At 42.2% G+C, this 20004-nt stretch overlaps 1 protein-coding gene across 1 annotated transcript; it reads left to right on the top strand.

Annotated features, from left to right (window-relative positions):
• Positions 1-3876: 3876 nt before the first annotated feature.
• Positions 3877-19942, top strand: MRPL45 (mitochondrial ribosomal protein L45). The gene is made up of 8 exons (NM_001286864.2): positions 3877-3951; positions 4881-5058; positions 5466-5583; positions 8668-8766; positions 17310-17358; positions 18237-18386; positions 18817-18990; positions 19202-19942. The coding sequence occupies exons 1-8, from the start codon at positions 3886-3888 to the stop codon at positions 19286-19288; spliced, it is 921 nt and encodes a 306-aa protein (NP_001273793.1). The 5' UTR covers positions 3877-3885; the 3' UTR covers positions 19289-19942.
• The last annotated feature ends 62 nt before the right edge of the window (positions 19943-20004 follow it).

The following is a 20004-nucleotide window of genomic DNA, read 5'->3' as shown; positions in this document are numbered from 1 at the left end:
AGTGGGTTAGAAACAGATTACTCTGATCCAGGGGCTTTGCTCTCTCCTCCCTAAGTGTGGCGTGGGGGGGAGAGGTGAAGTCACAAATAGCCTGATACTCCCTTTTAGGATTATTGCTTGATTTAGCCAACTGTGGTGAAAGTGGATCAAGAAGAGGGGCGGGATTAATTCTAGACCTAGCTTTAACAGCGGGATGCATGCACTTCTTTTCTAGCTGAGCCAGGATGAGCAATATCTCTTCCTAAATATACCTTTAGAAATAAGGAGTCTGAGGCAGGGAGAAAAAGGTAAAGGAAAAGGCCTTTGCGCCCAGGAGCAGGGATGAGTGGAAGGACGGATGAGAAAGAAGAGCAGCTCGGAGGAGAAAGTCAGGCAGCTCAGAAATAAGGAATTACTTTCGGGTTTGGAAACAACCTGCATTTCAGTGGTCTTAGCTTCAACAGAGGTGAGAACTGCTCCCGAGGGGAAGAGAGCTAACACATAGGGCGTCCTGAGGATTTCCAGTTCATATCCAGGTTGAGAGCTCTCTTGCTTTACAGACACTGCACTGGGGTGGACTCTGGGGGCAGGCATGTTATCTGTGTCCAGCACAAAGAGCAGTTACACTTACCAGGATATCCCTTCTAGGGCTATAATGGGGCTTGGAAGCAGTGGCCATAACTAACCAGAGGGGGAACATTAAATGAGTTAATTCTATTAGATACTTAATTACCCCCTTTCTACAGGTGAGGAAAAAAGGTGCAGCTAAGATGTAAGCTCAGGCACTACAGCATTTTTATCCATTATGTGAGAGTCATAATTGTCAACTCTTAGAGTGACAAAGAAGTTCTGCTAACATTGTTAGCTATAAATCAGTTGAGAACATTTCTTAGAAAGTCAGAATTCTTGGTTTCTTCTATGTTGCCTCATCTCAGACGGTTCACTTCTTTTGCTCTTCATGCTGTCACTCAGCAGTGAAGTTGAGGGAAGTACAAGACAAACACATGGCAAGCCTGCTACTTGCTTCAATCCAAGAATCATGTGGTTTATTGTAATCAATAAACATATTGTAATCAGATTCTTCCAACTCTCCAGAAGCATTTTCCTTGTTCAAGTCAACTGTGCTTCTCCTGGAATGTAGACTATCAGGCAGAACTTTCAGAGTTCCAATCTTTGATGTCATCTGCCACTGGGAGAAAAAAATGCATAGACACGCCCACTGCTCACAAGATAACTCACCCTCGTTGGCGCCACTTATAAATTTCAACATGACAACAAGAGATTCCAGGAAACCCTTGTGTTTGGAGAAAGAGGAAATCAACCTTGCCCTCTGCCTCATCATATTTCACATAGGATTCTACTCATCCATTTATTCAGTAAATAAATATTTGAGTGTCTGCTATGTGCAAGACTGTCCTTTGTAAAGTCGAGCCCCTAAATACCTTATTCCTTCCTCTAATTGCACAGTGAGACCCCTTCTCTTGCTCTTATCTTGTTTTTTCTAAAATGTGAACTACTAGGATTATAGGATTAGAAATATCCTTTTGGTGTTACTTGCCCATCAGGCAGCTCCTAATTTTCCATGGAGTTAATAAGGTAGGAAGATAATATGAATTTCCCAAAAGAGCAGCTAATAAAAAAAGCCCACTTATAATTCATCTCAGAATGAATTCAATGATATTGACTCCTCGTATTATTTTATCCAGGCTGATATGGAACAAGTGCATTCCCTGAGAAACTGATCAGAGGGTAGGCAGAGATGATGTGAGACGTGTTGGCTACTGTGTGAGGCCAACATAAAACTCAACAGTGGAGTAGATAATCTCAGATAGACTATATCGATGTCCTGATTAATCAATAACCACTTATCATGGAGGGAGGTTTCCTCATTTTGGTGGGGAGTCCAGTAAAAAGAATTTGTTTCATTTTCTGTGACATAGAGTAGATAGACAGGAGTCTTAAGAAATAATTAGATGTCTTTCATTTAAACGCTTAATACATATTTTTAATTAACATGTACATATAGCACCTAATTTCTTTCTTTCTTTGTTTTTTTTTAGGAAGATTAGCCCTGAGCTAACATCCGTGCCCATCTTCCTCTACTTTATATGTGGGACGCCTGCCACAGCATAGCTTGATAAGCTGTGTGTAGGTGTACACCCGAACTGGCAATCCCCAGGCCGACAAAGCAGAACGTGCAAACTTACTTGCTGCGTCACCGGCTGGCCCCTCCCACCTAATTTCATGTTACTTTTAATGTGTCATGCTATAGGTTTAATGCTGTGGCTAGGACTTGTAGGGGAACTCTTACCATTGAAGAATTTACAGTATAGATGAGAAGTCAAGAATTAAGACAGGGGCCAGCCTGATGGCATGGCAGTTAAGTGCGCATGTTCCACTTTGGTGGCCCAGGTGTTGCCAGTTTGGATCCTGGGTGCAGATATAGCACTGTTTGGCAAGCCATGCTGTGGTAGGCGTCCCACATATAAAGTAGGGGAAGATGGGCATGGATGTTAGCTCAGGGCCAGTCTTCCTCAGAAAAAGAAGGAGGATTGGCAGTAGTTAGCTCAGGGCTAATCTTCCTCAAAAAAAAAAAAAAAAGAATTAAGACAATATATATGATCCTCAAACCCAAAAGTAATCTCTCTTTCCAGCATTTTAGCTGGACCTTCAGAAAAAAAGGAGGATTGGCAGCAGTTAGCTCAGGGCTAATCTTCCTCAAGAAAAAAAAAAAGAATTAAGACAATATATATGATCCTCAAACCCAAAAGTAATCTCTCTTTCCAGTATTTTACCTGGACCTTTGCAGTAATTCTATTCTAGCCTGTAAACAGCTCTTGTATGTACAGCCCACAGCCTGACTCATTGTAAAATACTGTAGGTAGTGCTCAATAAACACTAAGTGGCAGAATGAAATAAAAACCTATGGTAAGTGGAAAGTGTTTGCCATTCAGCGATGATTACAGCACTGGATTTTCCAGGATGATCCCAACATCATGAATTCTTTAACAACTGAATGTGAAGCCATACACTATCATAGTTTGTGCATGGGTTCTGGAGTAAGACTGCTTGAATTTGAATCCCAGTTCTCCCAGTTGTTTGTGTTGTGACCTTAAATTATGTACTTAATTTCTATGTGGTCCAACTTTATATGTAAAAGGAGAATTATTTGTTTGTGGTGAGAACTAATTGAGTTAACCCATGTAATAGGCTTAAAAAATTGCCTGGCATGCAGTAAACAATTTCTGAGTATAAGCTATTATTTGTTAACATTAAACCTATGTCTCTTTCCCAAGACGACAAATAACAAATGTTATTAGTCCACGTGTCTTTTGCTTCAATAAACCCAGTGCTCATTATGTTTGTTCAATAACATAGTAGTTATCAATTCCCTTAATTAGACAGAATTTCTTCAGGAGGTACAGATTGGGAAAACTAGGGCTCAGGTTTAGGATTACCCAGACCCAGAAACTATTAATTTTTGCACTTTCTGGGATCCAAGTAGCCATTGAAGAAAACCACTTGTCTCAGAAGGGAAACACCTTTCCATTCTTTACGAAATGGAAAGGAGAGCAAAGTCCCAATCTATAAAAAAGTACCAACTCCTGGCCACCAGAAAACCTTGCGCGAAAGCCCAGCTTGCGTTCCAGCGCTCTCAGGCTGGCGCGTGACAGCCGTGCATTCCACCCTGCCCCCAACGCCCTCTTGCTGCGCACGCGCAGTCCATAGCCACCCCACCTCTCCCCCCCCGCGACGCGCACGTGCGCGTTCGCGCCGCTCACACTTCGGCGGAGGCGCGCGCCCTGGAAAATTCCACACCCGAGTTAACTCCACCCTATGCGCCCTGTTTCCTGCCCCAGGCTCTTCGCTCTTCGTCCCCATCCCGGCGGCCTTTGCGTGAACAAAATGGCAGCCTCCATGCCGCGGGGATTGTCTTGCTTACCTAGGGCTTTAGGACGGTGGTCTCGGCAGGTGGGTAGGGACGGGGCGGATAGGACTCCGGAGGCTGGAAGAGGAGGAGAGAGCAGAGGGAAATACTCGCTTTGCAGTTGTCCTTGGTGATAATGGACGATGCGAGTCAAATTTAGGTTAGGGAAGAATTTGAGATAGACAGGACCTAGCTACTGAGCTAAGTGGTCGAGTGGGGAGAGCCTGGGTAGGGTCGTGAGGGCGAGCAAGTTCTCGAAGATTAAGTTTCTCCAGGATTAAGTCTCTTCAGTTTGGTCTTGGTCTGTCTGGCGGGGAGGTGTTAAATGAGAGAGATGTGATGATTTGGAAAGTGGGCTCGCTTCCTCTTAATTCTTATAAATGTCCTAAATTGAGCAGTAGCTGGAACGGAGGGAGTCCCACATTGTCACTGTACCTGCTTCAACAAACCTCATGGTCAGAGAAAAAAGAGACTTGGCCTTTAAAAAGATTATTGATCACTAGGGAGCTAGAACGACGGAACAAAGTTGACAGTGAGGCTCCCAGTAGAATGAGCAGAATGTAATCTGAGTAAATATAGAGGAGATGCCAAGAAGACTTTTCGTATGATTTAATAATAGCATTTTCCTCATTTCAGTATTGGGTTGGTGTTTAAGTTCCCCATCAGACTGAAGGTTCTTTCAAAGCGGAAGTTTTGCTTTAATCAGCTCTGCATCCCTGGAGTTGGCATAGTCTTGTACTATGAAAAGTACTAAAGGAAAGCCTTTAGTAAATATTGAATGGTGTTAGTAAAGGTTGCTTACTGGCTTCTAGTAAGAGACACCCAGAAGTATTAAGGTAGTAATGCATTTCCCCATATATGTGGCTTTGTATTTGTTCCTAAGTCATTCTTTGGATGTGCCCTTTCTGTCTTTGTTCAAGGTGGTAGATTTTTTTCTGAGTTACCCATATCCTAACCTTTGCCTGTCTTCCAGCCAGTCCTGGTGACTCAGTCCACAGCTGTAGTTCCAGTGAGAACTAAAAAACGTTTCACACCACCTACTTATGAATCTAAATTCAAATCAGAAAAGGAGTTTGTAGAGCATGCCCGGAAAGCAGGACTGGTCATTCCCCCCGAACGTTTGGAGCGCCCCATACATCTGGCCTGTACAGGTGAGGCATGGTATTTCTGAGATCCTGACCCAAACCCCTGCTGCCAGAGATCTGGAAAGTGGAATGATTTGGACTATGGTTGACAGCATTTAATGAACCACAAAATCAGTTAAGCCTCAGTCATGATTTTGTATATGCTATATTTCGTGAGGTCATCTTGTTTTCACACTATTCCTAGAAGGCAAAGGTGAAATTTCTCCATTTGGTACAAGAAGAAACCGAGGTTCTGAAAGAAAACTTAAATTATCTTATTCTGGTTTTTCTAATGTAACATGATTCCGTCTACATGGAAGTCTGTTTCGTTAGTCTAGTTTATAGCCAGGATCCCTGCCAATTTTATATGACCTCAAGATGACTTTTTCTCAGTCTTTCACTGTTATTTTAGTTTTCTCCTTCTGTCATTACAGCTGGTATCTTTGACGCCTATGTTCCTCCAGAGGGTGATGCTCGAGTGTCATCTCTTTCAAAGGAAGGACTGGCACGGAGAGCTGAGCGATTGAAGAAGAATGTGGCATCACAATTGTCGTAGGTGTCTGAGACAACTGGGAGTGGATAGTAGAATAAAAATCTCTCTCTCTTTTTTTTGAAGAAGATTAGGCCTGAGCTAACTGCTGCCAATCCTCCTCTTTTTGCTGAGGAAGACTGACCCTGAGCTAACATCCGTGCCCATCTTCCTCCACTTTATATGTGGGACACCTACCACAGCATGGCTTGCCAAGCGGTGCTGTGCCCGCACCCAGGATCTGAACCGGAGAACCCCGGGTTGCCAAAGCGGAACATGCGCACTTAACCACTGTGCCACCAGGCCGGCCCCTAAAAATCTCTTATTGTTACTTTATTCTTGGGTTAATTGGGTTGGATATAACTCCCTTGATAACTTGACAGAATTTTCTTTCTCTGTAACAGAGTCTGTGCTTAATGTAGAATGTGGGCATTCTGATTCTTAGCATCTCAACCTTTATTGGTAGCTTTTGTCACATTAGGGATTTGACTTTGGCATTTGTAGGACACTTTTTTGATCACATATTTAAAAATTTAAAATAATAACAAAAGAGAGCATATTTATATTAGAAGTACCTTAGAGTTTAAACTTCAGAGAGTAAGAAAAGCCAAAAAGGATCAAGAAGACAGACCTTTTCTAGGGAGCTAACTGCGCCTTAGTTAAGGAGCAGAAGCCAAAACCTTCTTCTTAGTCTCTCTTTTTGTTGAAAGGACAGAAACATTTAGTATTTGTCACTCGGAGGTTCTTTAGGGTCATATTTAGATTTCTGTGCACAAGTATATTGAGTCAGCGTTAATTCTTCATGTGGCCATAACTTATTTCTCTAAATAACACATCACCTTTCCTGCTTACACTCTTTTGTGGCTCCCTCTTACCTGAAGAATAAAATACAGATTTCTTCAGTGGTATTCAGGGCTTTTTAAAATCTGGCTCTTGCCTTCCTCTCCACCGTCATCTCATTCCATTTTTCTCCTCCTAAACTTAAGCATTTCCAAACTGACTGCCACTTCCTTGGCAGTGTTGTGCTATGCCTCTGTGTCTTTGCACATCTTTTCCTTTGCCTGAAGATGTCTTTTTGCGCCTTCTTTACCTGGTAACTCCAGCCTTGTTCCTCAAGAACCAGTTGAGCATTGTGTGCGCTTTTAAGCCTTCTCGGACTCTTTTTGGGGCTGCCTGTGCTGTAATGGTAACTGTAGACTTACACTTACTGCTTCTAATAACTCTATACTGCGATGATTTGCTTTCATGTATTTCTCTCCTGGACTGTGAGCTCTTTGGTAGTAGAGATGATCAACAAAACACGTGACGATGATGAGCAAAACACATGTGGTTTTATGGAGTTATCATCTCGGGGAGGAAAACAGCCATTAAAATACTGATTGCAGACAAATAATTACAGGTGTGGCGAAGGATGAGCGCTGTGGGAACACGTGGGGAAGATAACTTGGTCTGGGAGTTCAGGAAAGGCTTCCCTGAGGAAATGACATTTAAAGCTGGGACCTAAAGAATTGCTTGGAGTTAGCTGGGTAGAGGGGTGTAGTGAGAAATAGCATCTAGGGAGACAAAACAGGACAAGCAGGCTCTGAGGTGAAGGGACTGTTCAGTTTTTGTTAAATGCTTTTTCTGTGTCTTTTGAGATGATCATGTGGTATGTGTCCTTTATCCTATTGATACAGTGTATTACATTAATCGATTTTTGAATGTTAAGCCAACTTTGCCTTGTTGGGATAAATGCCACTTGGTCATGGTGTCTCTCATCCTCTGAGTAGTCTTACAGTCACACTTTGATTAGGTGTAAACTCCCTGTTTATGTTGTTAGAGCTATGAAAACGCTGTTGACAGCTGAGTCATGCAGTACATTATCATAACTCTGCCTTTCTTGCATAATATTTTTTTTTTCTGGAGTTGTGTCTTTTTTTCCCATTTGCTCACAGAACCCCTGGTTGTATGAATTTCCTCTCAGTACAAGGGATGTCAGGAAGTTGAGCTACCCCATCCCACTGGATGTCTTGGGATCTCCTTTGGTCATCATCCTGATGTTTGTCTTGCCTTGCTCTTGTGTTGTATTCCCTGTTTCCTGGATTTTACATCTTTCTCTTTCATGATTTATTCTGTTATTTTGGTGGAGCACATTCCCCAGCAGCTTCCTGAGAAAAGGTGTACGGTAGATAAATGAGATCTTGCAAATTTAAGGAAAAGTCTTTCTTTTACTCTCCCACTTGTTTCATAATTTGCCCAAGTATAGAATTCTTGGCTAGAAATAATTTTTTCCTCAATTAAAAGCACTGCTCCTTATCGTTCTAACATCTTTTTTTTTAATTTAACTTTTTTTTTTTTGAGGAAGATTAGCCTTGAGCTAACTGCTGCCAATCCTCCTCTTTTTGCTGAGGGAGATTGGCCCTGAGCTAACATCCATGCCCATCCATGCCTTCCTCTACTTTATATGTGGGACACCTACCACAGCGTGGTTTGCCAAGTGGTGTCATGTCTGTACCCAGGATCGGAACCGGCGAACCCCGGGCTGCCGAAGCAGAATGTGCGCACTTAACCTCTGGGCCACTGGGCTGGCCCCTATCTTTCTAACTTCTGATGTTGCTAATTAGAAGCCTGATGTCATTCTGACTCTTGAGGCTTTGTGTGAAACCTGTGTTTTCTTTCTAAGAGCTTAGAGAATGTTTTCTTTGATGCCAGAATTCTGAAATTTCACTATGAGAAGCCTTGCTCTGTCTTTTTGTGTGTGTGTGAGGAAGATTGTCCCTGAGGTAACATCTGTGCCAGTCTTCCTCTGTTTTGTATGTGGGATGCTTCCACAGTGTGGCTTGATTAGTGTGTAGGTCTGCACCTGGGATCCAAACCTGTGAACCCTGGGCCACAGAAGTGGAGCATGTGAACTTAACCACTACGCCACTGGGCTGGCCCCAACCTTGGTCTTTCTTTAGAATGATTGATTTAAGTTGTGTTAGAAGGTTGAATTTACAAGACTTGGCACATTCAAAAAATAATTATTGAATAAATGGACAGACATTAGTGGAGGTTAATGTAAGCTGTGAGTTGTGGAAATTGTGTGAAGTCTTCTTTAGAAATGATTCTCCTGCTTAATTTTACAGAATCCGGAGGATAAGAGAATGTGATGCTAATTTTAAAATAAAGGACTTCCCTGAAAAAGCTAAGAATATCTTCATTGAAGCTCACCTTTGTCTAAACAAGTAAGTAAACTCCCTATCTTTTACTCGTTATCTTCTCAGCAGCTATTATTCTAGGCACAGATTTTTTTTTTCCCTTCAGGTAAGAATTCTAGAGTGGGAGAACTTCCTGTGTGGCAAATAGCTGGAGCCTGGAGCTGTGCTTGACTCCGCTCTGTGCTTCTGGCAGTTTTCACCATTTGGTCTGGCTCAGCTCCACTTACAAGTGTTGGGAGACTCTGTTGAAGGGCTGCTGTTTCACCCCACCTGATCCCTATTCATCCTGACCCTTTTTGTGTGTGCTTGTCTTATATATGTACATTTCCCTTTCCTTAGTTATTTTGAATAAATTTCTTTTGGAAATTTCAAACTTTTTCTTCATGCAACCAAGGGCAAAGTCACGGCTGCTAGGGAGATGAAAAATCAACGAGAGGCCTGGAATAATTTTAAGTACCACTCCTTGGACTGTTGCTGATACTCTTGAACTGAGGATGCTGTGGCTAGGCTTCAGAGAGGACACCAAACCTGTAGTATAAAATCCATTAAGTATTTCCTTTTACTTTTCTTTTCTTACTTTCTTTTTTTTTTTTTTTGAGGAAGATTAGCCCTGAGCTAACTACTGCCAATCCTCCTCTTTTTGCTGAGGAAGTCTGGCCCTGAGCTAACATCCATGCCCATCTTCCTCTACTTTATATGTGGGACGCCTGCCACAGCATGGCTTGCCAAGCAGTGCCATGTCCTCACCCAGGGTCTGAACCAATGAACCCCTGGCCACTGAGAAGTGGAACGTGTGAACTTAACTGCTGCACCACCGGGCTGGCCCCTACTTTTATTTTATTTCTTAAAAAAAGTTTTTTAATTATGAAATATTTCAAACGTATAAAAACATATAGGTACCATTTAAGTTAATACATGTTTACATTTTGTCATATTTACTTCAGAATGCCTAGTCGGGGGAAGGGACAGGGATAAAACATTACAGATATAGCTAAAGCCCCATCTCCCCATTCTTTTCCTTCCTAGAGATAACCTCTATCCTACGTGTGTATCATTCCCATGCATATTTTTATACTTTCACCACATGTACATGTGTATATGCAATGTACATTATTGCTTTATGTATTGTGAAAATTTACATGAATGATACTGTATGTATCTTTTTGAAACTTGCTATTTTTACTGTTCAACATAGTTTTTTGTATATTTGATTTTTTTTCTACCACGTTATTTTGTGCATTCTATTTACCATGATTTTTCTTTGCTGCTTTTTCTCCTTCACTTGTTGGATTGATGTAATTTCCTTCCTCCTTTTTCATTCCTTCCACTTATTTGGAAGTGTTACGTTCTACTTCTGTTCTCTCAGTAGCTATTGTTAAAATGTTTAACGTATATTCTTGACTTAATATGACGAGAACCTTTGAACACTTGAATTCAAATCTGTACCTCATACATCTTCCATGTTCTGTTATCTAGTTTTTTAGTACAGCCTTATTTTTATTTCACCTTCATTTTTTGTTCATGAGGTTTTTTCCTCACTTCATTTTTAAAAGATGTTTTCTTTGGGTAGAGAATTCTAGGTTGGTAGCTGGTTTCCATCAGCATTTTGAAGATGTCATCTTTTGGTTTCTCTTGTTTCTATTGAGAAGTTAGCTATTTTTTCTTGTTCCTCTGAAGTTAAAGTTTCTTTTTTCTCTGGCTGCTTTTAAGATGTTTTTCTTTGCCTTTAGTGCTCAGCAGTTTACTGTGATGTACTGATGTGTGTGTGTGTGTGTTTGTATGTGTGTCTTTATTCTGCTCTGGGTTCCTATTGCTTTTTAAATCTTTGGGTGCTTTTTTTGTTAGTGTTGGAAAATTCTTAGAACATCTCTTCAAATGTTGCTTCTGTTCCACTTTCTTGCCTCCTTGTGTAGCTCTGAATACACGTTAGATCTTTTCACTCTGTGCCAAATATCTCTTGGACTCTTTTCTATATTTCCCAATCTTTTTTTCCCCCTCCAGCTTAATTTGGATATTTTCTGATCTATCTGTCTGTCCTCTCTTCAGTTGTATCCAGTCTGCTGTTAAACTTATCTGTTGAGTTCTTAATTTTATACTTATTTTCTGTTTTTCTGCTTGTAGAATTTTCATTTGAAAATTTTGTGTGTGTGTGTGTCCAGTTCTTTGCTAAAATTCTCCATTCTTTCATGTAATTTCTTGAACATGCTAATTACACTATTTTAAGGTCTGCATCTGATAAAATCTATATTTTCCTGTAGGTCTGTTTTATCTTATTTTTTTCTTTTGTTTTTGGTTAGTTTTTGTCTTTTTGTATGCCTACATTTCCAAATAGGTATTTTTTAAGATGAAGGATGTAACCATTTATTTAAAAATTATCAGTTTAATAAGGGCTTTTAATGATTATGTTAAAATACACGTAATGTACAATTTAGCACTTTAACCCTTTTTAGTGCATAATTCAGTGGCCTTAAGTACATTCACGAAGTTGTGCAGTCATCACCACTATCTCCAGAACTTGTTCATCGTCCCAAACAGAAACTCTGTACCTCTTCAGCAGTAATTCTCCATTGTTCTTTCCTCCTAGCACCTGGTCATGTATATTCTACTTTCTGTCTCTATGAATTTGCCTTTTTTTTTTTTTTTTAAAGATTTTATTTTTTCCTTTTTCTCCCCAAAGCCCCCCGTACATAGTTGTATATTCTTCATTGTGGGTCCTTCTAGTTGTGGTATGTGGGACGCTGCCTCAGCGTGGTTTGATGAGCAGTGCCATGTCCGCACCCAGGATTCGAACCAACGAAACACTGGGCCGCCTGCAGCGGAGCGTGCGAACTTAACCACTCAGCCACGGGGCCAGCCCCCTGAATTTGCCTATTTTAAGTACTTCATACAAGTGGAATCTTACAGTGTTTGTCCTTATGTGACTGGCTTGTTTCACTTGGCATAATGTCTTCTGAGTTCATCCATGTTGTTACATGTGTCAGCGTTTCCTTTCTTTTTAAGGCTGAATAATGTTCCATTATATGTATGTATCACATTTTGTTTCTCCATTCATCTGTTGGTGGACATTTGGGTTGTTTCCACCTTTTGGCTATGGTGAATAGTACTTTTATGATTATTGGTATATAGGTCTATGTTTGAGTTCCTGCTTTCAGTTCTAGGAGTGGAATTGCTGGATCATGTGGTAATTCTAGTTTAATTTTTGAGGAACTACGATGCTGTTTTCCCCAGCAGCTTCACCATTTTATTTTCCTACCAGCAATGCACAAGGGTTCCAGTTTCTCCACATCCTCACCAACACCTGCTCTTTTCCTCCTTTTATGAGAGCCCTCCTGGAGGATGTGAAGTGGTGTCTTGTTTTGGTTTTGCTTGCGTTTCCCTGCTGACTGGTGGTGCTGAGCATCTTTGTAAGTGCTTGTGGGCCGTTGGTGTATCTTCTTTGAAGAAAGGTCTGTTCAAGTCCTTTTCCCATTTTTGAATTGAGTTGTTATTTTGTCAAGTTGTAGGAGTTCTTTACATGTTCAGGATATTAATCCCTTATCAGATACATGCTTTGCAAATATTTTCTCCCATTTTCTGGGTTGTCTTTTTACTCTCTTGATAGTATCCTTTGATGCACAAAGTTTTTAATTTTGATGAAGTCCAATTTATATGTTTTTTTCTTCTGTTGGCTGTGGTTTCGGTGCCAAATAATAGAAATCATTGCCAAATCCAATGTCATGAAGTTTTCCCCCTACATTTTCTTCTAGGAGTTTTATAGTTTTAGCTTTCACATTTAGGTCTTTGATCTATTTTGAGTTAATTTTTGTATGTGGTGTAAAGTAAGGGTCTAACTTCATTCTGTTGCATGTAACTATCCAGTTTTCCCAGGTACCATTTGTTGAAGACTGTCCTTTCCCGTTGAATGTTCTTGGCAGCCTTGTTGAAAATCAATTGACCATGTATGTGAGGATTTATTTCTGGACTCTCCATTTTCTTCCATTGGTCTGAGTATGGACCTACACCACTGCTCTGTCAGTGGCCATGCTGTGATGGCAGCTCACGTGAAAAAAAAGGAGAAAGATTGGCAGTGGATGTTAGCTTAGGTGAATCTTCCTCAGCAAAAAAACACAAAGAAAGAAAGAAAGAAACAAAAAGATTCTCTTTGTCTTTGGGTTTTAACACTTAGACTGTAATGTTTGTCAGCATGGATTTCTTTGAGTTTATCTTGTTTGGAGTTTGGTGAACTTCTTGGATGTGCATATTCATGTCTTTCATCAGATTTGTGATGTTTTGGGCCATTATTTCTTTGAATATTTTTTTCTGCCCCTTTCTGTCTTTTCCTTCCAAGACTCCTATGATATGTGTGTTGGTATATATGATGGTGTCCCACAGGTCCCTCAGGCTCTGTTCTTTCTTCTTCATTCTTTTTCCTTTTTGCTCCTCAGACTGGATGATTTGAATTACCTTATCCTCGAGTTTGCTAATCCTTTCTTCTGCCTGCTCAGATCCGCTCTTCAACACCTGTAGTGAATTTTTTATTTCAGTTATTGTACTTTTCAGCTCCAGAATTGGTTTGGTTCCTTTTCATAATTTCCATCTCTTTACTGATGTTCTTATTTTATTCATAGTTTCCTGATTTCCTTTAGCTCTTTGTCTATGGTTTCCTTTTATCTCTTTGAGCATATTTAGGACAGTTGATTTAACGTCTTTGACTAATAATTCAATGTCTGGGCTTCCTCAGGGATGGATTCTGTCAAAGTATTTTTTTCCTGTGAGTGGCCATACTTTTGTGTTTCTTGGTATACTTGGTAATTCTTTGTTGAGAACTGGACATTCTAAGTATTATAGTGTGATAACTCTGAAAATCAGATTCCTCTACTCCTGAGGAATTGCTGACTTTGCTCATCAGTGCTGCTGCCATCCGTTTGTGACTGTTCTAAACTGATATTGCTAAGTGTGTATTCTTTTTATGTGTAGTCATCCAAGTTTCTCTTATGTTGTCTCTGCAGTCAGCCAGTGACCTGACAAAGATTTCCTTAAATGTCTGGCTGAATAAAAACAAAACAGATGTTCTTGTTCATTTGTCCCTCTAAATCTTCTGATAGATGCCAGTGGGAGAAGCTATTGCAACAACAGGGCCGAAACCATGGCCTCATCTGTCTTGGTCTCTCTGTAGTCCACCAGACTGACCAAAATGTGCAACCCCAAACTTTTAAAGAGCAGAGTCCCCACTGCCTGACTTAGCACCAGCCATCCACGTTGGGAGTGTGGGCCATCTTCCCCGTCTTGGCAGGGCTGAGGGAAGGGGTGGCAGGGGGTTTGCACAGATTTTCTTCTACCCAAGACCTGTGGCCTCTCCCTTCATCAAGCACTGCCTTGGTTGTTATAAGTGTCCAGTCAGAATCCAGAGTTCTGCAACAGTGGTTCTGGTCATTTTTTTCCAGTATGTCAGTTGTTTTGATGGAAGGACTCACCCCTAGAACTTCCTACTCTCTCGTTTTACTTCATGTCTGTGTCTGTTGACTTTTGCTTGATAGATTCTAAGTACATTTTGTAATGTTTAGTTGTAAGCTCATCTTCAGTGGAGATTGTTTCTTCTGAGGGGATTCTAAACAAGTTAAGTTATGAATATGCTCCCAGAGAGGTTTTGTGTCTGTTTCTTCCAGATGCCCCAGGCATATCATTGACCAGGTATAGTTTTAATGTTAATTTCTTAGCTTAGGAATTCTTACACTATACAGGTGCCATAAATTCTGTGTCTACATCTGAGTGTAACATAGGCTTAGAGCTTCAGTTTTTTAGTTTTTATTTTTTTCCCCTCACTCAGCCCTGGAGAGAGAGCAGCTTTCTCTCTCTGTTGGTGGACTGTGTTTCTAGTTTCCCTTTGCTGCCAGTGCAGGGCTCTGAGGATCATAGCTTAATGCAGGGATCTCAGTTCCAGCTGCCTGCCCTTTGAGGGTCCAAGGTTTTGGGAAGAGTCAGGTCCTAGCCATAGATCCTATTTCTGGATCCCTTAATCATGCCCTGTGCTGTCACGGTATCAGGTTGTATTCTTTCCATTCTGGTTTTAGTTCCTTTTCCTTTCTAGCATCTGGTGATTTACCTTTCTTGTGAACTAGAGTATTAAAAACTGTGTCTGTGTCTGTGTATATTATATTCTTTCTGTGTTTATAATGGGAGTACTTTCACATTTGCTCAGTCCATTATGTTGCCAGAAGCAGATGTCTTCCTTTTATTTTTCAGGGTAAGTTCTATTGCAAAATAGGAAGTGAGCTCATGGAAACGGGAATTTATCTCTACTGAATATTTCTAGAGATAGTGAAGAGGAAGAGTTCATTCAGAGGTGCCAGGCATGTAATCCTGGTAGCTGTCACCACGACTCAGTCCAGTCTAGTCTGGTCTAGTCTCAAGCTACAGTGGAGGAAATGGTTTGAAATATTTTCTCTTAGGAATAGAGGTGCTGGGGCCGGCCTGGTGGCGCAGCGGTTAAGTTCACATGTTCCACTTCTCAGTGGCCTGGGGTTCGCCGGTTCAGATCCCAGGTGCAGACATGGCACTGCTTGGCAAAAGCCGTGCTGTGGTGGGCGTCCCACATATAAAGTAGAGGAAGATGGGCATGGATGTTAGCTCAGGACTGGTCTTCCTCAGCAAAAAGAGGAGGACTGGCAGTAGTTAGCTCAGGGATAATCTTCCTCAAAAAAAAAAAAAAAAAGAAGGAATAGAGGTGCAAGGGAAGCAGATAGATCTAATCCCTTACTCACTCTGGGAGTAGAGACAAGATTTTACAAAGGGACAAAGGCTTAAACTTCCCAGAAAGTATTAAACTTTGGGGAAAAATTATGAATGTGTATCTGAAAGAAACTAATCTGTGATCTTAGGTTTATTTGAAACCCCTCGGTTAGGAACCCTGCTAAAATCTTGTATGTACAGGAGCTGGGGTTTGCTGTCTGTTTTCTTACTATTACTTCATAGAATCAGCATGACTAGGTCACTCTGGCAGCACCAAAGATGGGGAGATAAAAAGAAAGGACCAGAAAAGACAGATGATTATCTTTTGGCTTAGTTCATAGATAAGAATATAGATACAAGGAGAATTCAGTTGTACTAATGGTGTGTCTGAGGTCAGAGGAGATAAGATGAGCTTCTGATTATTTGTGTTGGATTTCATTCCCTTTAGCATCTAGAACAAATATTGATCCCCATGTCCTGTTAGAATCTCTTGCCCATCTTAAGGATATATGATAACTTCAGAGAAATTTCTTTCTGCTCCTGAGAGTCAAGCATAACTTTTCTTCTTCTTCTTCTTTTTTTTTTTTGAGGAAGATTAGCCCTGAACTAACTACTGCCAATCCTCCTCTTTTTGCTGAGGAAGACTGGCCCTGAGCTAACATCCATGTCCATCTTCCTCTACTTTATATGTGGGACACCTACCACAGCATGGCTTTTGCTAAGCAGTGCCATGTCCGCACCCGGGATCTGAACCAGCAAGCCCTGGGCCGCTGAAGCAGAACATGCGAACTTAACTGCTGTGCCACTGGGCCGGCCCTAATTTTTCTTCTGTTTTTAAAGATTGGCACCAAGCTGGCCTGGTGGCGCAGCGGTTAAGTTCACACGTTCCTCTTCGGTGGCCCAGGGTTCGCCAGTTCAGATTCTGAGTGTGGACCTACACACCGCTTGTCAAGCCATGCTGTGGCAGGCGTCCCATATATAAAGTAGAGGAAGGGCCTGCCCAGTGGCGCAGCAGTTAAGTTTGCACATTCTGCTTCTCGGCGGCCTGGGGTTCTCCGGTTCGGATCCCAGGTGCGGACATGGCACCGCTTGGCTAAAGCCATGCTGTGGTAGGCGTCCCACATATGAAGTAGAGGAAGATGGACATGGATGTTAGCTCGGGCCCAGTCTTCCTCAGCAAAAAGAGGAGGATTGGCAGTAGTTAGCTCAGGGCTAATCTTCCTCACAACAAAATAAATAAATGAGTAAATAAATAAAGAAGAGGAAGATGGGCACGGATGTTAGCTCAGGGCCAGTCATCCTCAGCAAAAAGAGGAGGATTGGCAGCGGATGTTAGCTCAGGGCTAATCTTCCTCAAAAAAAATAAATAAATAAAAAATAAAGATTGGCACCTGAGCTAACATCTGTTGCCAATCTTTTTTTTTAAATTAATTAATTTTTTTTTCTTCTTCTCCCCAAAGCCCCCCAGTACATAGTTGTATATTCTAGTTGTAGGTCCTTCCAGTTGTGGCATGTGGGATGCGACCCCAGCACGGCCCAATGAGCAGTACCATGTCTGTGCCCAGGATCCAAACTGGTGCCATCCTGGGCCGCCGAAGCAGAGTGTGCGAGCTCAATCACTCGGCCAGGGGGCCGGCCCTTCAAACATAACTTTACTTTGCTATTAGATCTCAGAGTTTTATTTGAAATAATTTTCATCTTTGTGTCCCCAGGACTTAGCCTATTACCTGGCTTATAATAACTGTGCAGAAAATGTTTGTAAAAATGAATTGAATTGTGTTCCATTTCTAGGAGTATTTTCAACTTTCATACAGAGTATCATAAAAGCAGGAGTCAATGATATATATCTCTTTCTTTTTTAGCTCAGACCATGACCGGCTTCATACCTTGGTAACTGAAAACTGTTTTCCGGTAGGTTCTCATCCTCCTTAGAACTGTGGGATGCCTGAATGGGCAGATTCTAGACATCACCTCTGGTTTACTTAAAAAGGATCAGTTTTGAAAGTGCAGGAAGTTTAAGGCAAAAGCTTAAGTGTCATTATTTTTGGCTGAATGATAATGACTTGACACACACCCTGGTAAGGGCTGTGCACGCCAGTAAGCAGTACTGAAGCCTCAGGGTACGGGTCCTGAGGGCAGGGTGTGGGCCACATTAGGCCAGCCCTGCACACGCCTACAGTGTAATAAAGGATTGAACAGGCATTCATGAGGCTTACATTTTGTGGGAGCGGGAGTGCTAGGTACTTTGGGAGGACCCCCAAGAATGGAGACTTTGTGGTTCAAGAATAGGAACTTCACTTGCTATCAGTTCAGCCTCATCTCCCTAGGGACAAGACTAGCTAGGCTAGTCTTAGCAGTTGAGCCTTATATCCATGTAAAATCCCACCCTTCACTGCTAAAAGGTGAGGTTGGGGGGAAACCACATGTGTGCAGTCAACAGAAATACACGTAATAATTAGCAGCTTATGGAAGTGTCTTGGAGGGATAATGGTGTGTTAGGTAAGCAGGCAGTTTGGAGTGTGGTTTTCATTGATTTGGAGAAGGGTCCTCAAGGAGGTAGGTTGGCCTTGAGTTGTGATTTAGATGAAGAGTTATTGTTAGGTGGGCTTGAGTTATAGCTTAATGAAAACTTGGAAAGGTGAGAGAGAAAAGAGGCACAAGAAAGCATTTGGTGGGAAAAGTTGCACGTTGGCTATAGTATTGCAAGAAGTGAGAGCAGGGGTGGAAGGAAGCAGCAGCTTCCCTAAAGGGAGGGAAGACCCACTGAGCTTGCTCTCTTCTGCCCTCAGGACATGGTCTGGGACCTCAAATATAAGACCGTGCGCTGGAGCTTCGTAGAATCTTTAGAGCCACCTCTGGTGGTTCAGGTTCGCTGTTCAAATCTGCTGAACCAGGGCAACATGTACGGCCAGATCACCGTCCGCATGCACACCCGGCAGGTAGAGGCCCCGTCTGCTCTCGTCCCAGTTTTTCTTCACTCTCAGGCTGGGTGTCTACCTCTGGAGTGCCGGCTACAGCTGTCCAGGTCCTGCCCAGCTGCCCACGGTCTTCCTTGGTCTGTCACTGCCCGCTTCGCACTGCAAGAAGTTGGCTGTACTGAGACGGGTGCAAGGATGTTTCTCCCACCCTTCCTGGGGCTGACTCCAACCCCCTCCCTCTTCTTCTCCCCCCAAAACCTCTAAGAGTAAAGTGTTAGTAGTTGATCAGTTAGTCTAGAGTCACAATTCTGAGATAATTTTTTGCTACCCATTTAAATGTTTTGTTATGGTTGTTTCAAAAATGGTTGTGTAGCAGAAAAACAGAAACAAAAACAAAACAAAACAAGCAACTCTGAGGACTAACAGACCAGATTTGCTCTCATCCTTCCAGACTCTGGCCATCTATGATCGGTTTGGCCGATTGATGTATGGACAGGAAGATGTGCCCAAGGATGTCCTGGAGTATGTTGTTTTTGAAAAGCACCTGGTAAACCCCTATGGGAGCTGGAGAATGCACGGCAAGATTGTCCCACCATGGGCACCCCCTAAGCAACCCATCCTTAAGGTAGGCAGCTTGCGTGGTTTAAGAGAGCCGAGGCGGTACTCATGGCGTCCTGAGCCATTCCTGTTGGGCTCCACCTGGTGGAGAGACAGGGTGATGCAGCACCGGGGAAGGAGAATCCTCCTGTAGGGGGTGGGCTTAGAGATAAGCGTGAATCTCTCCTGGATAAGCCATGGGCTTGGATGGTAGATAACTCAGCTTCCTTCTCTTTCAGACGGTGATGATCCCTGGTCCCCAGCTGAAACCTTGGGAAGACTATGAAGAGCCACAAGGAGAGGCCCATAAGCCTCAGCTAGCCTGATGGCAAAAATGGTTCCTGAGGTGAAGCATGGGTGATGAGGTGGCTGGAAGCTGTGAAGTCATCCATCTCCATCACGCTGTAGAAAGAACTAAGTTTGTTTTCTCCTGTCCTGCTTGGGTCTTTTCAGTAGTCTCATCTTTAATAACCACAGCTGATGGCTGGGCTCAGGAGGGTGGCAGCTGTGCATAGCAATAGACCCACTTCTTTTTAAAATTTTATGTCTAGCCTCTGAGTCTAGATGAAAGATGGTATGTTACAGAGAACATCTGATACGGGTTTTTCCATAGCAGGGACTGTCAGGAGCAAATTGGCAGAACAGGGCAGGGATCAGAGTTTGAAATAAAACACTATCAGGGTGTTGGACAAATTGTGGTGGGTTCTATACATTTCTCCTGGTTCAGGCTGGAAGCAGATTCACCTTCAAATGGCAGAAATGGAAGAAAAGCTGACTTATGAGTGATATGACTTCCAGGAAATCCAGACTTGGGAAAAATAATTAGTGTTTAGAAAAGATGGTGTAATTTAAGAGGGTCTTGTCTCATACACTGGCCCACTGAATCAGCATTTGTATTTCATAGAAGGATGTAAATCCAGAGAAATCATTTATCCCTTGGCCTTTGGATTGTGTTCTTAGTTATCAGCTGCATCCTGGTGTGATCCCAGGAAGCATGGTGGGGCGGGGGCAGGGACCGTGGAGGAGTTGGTACATTGGGAAA

This window comes from Equus caballus, chromosome 11 (assembly GCF_041296265.1).
Source record: "Equus caballus isolate H_3958 breed thoroughbred chromosome 11, TB-T2T, whole genome shotgun sequence".
Taxonomy (NCBI): Eukaryota; Metazoa; Chordata; class Mammalia; order Perissodactyla; family Equidae; genus Equus; species Equus caballus.
Note: the sequence above shows the minus strand (reverse complement) of the source record. Positions and strands in the feature narration are given on the sequence as shown.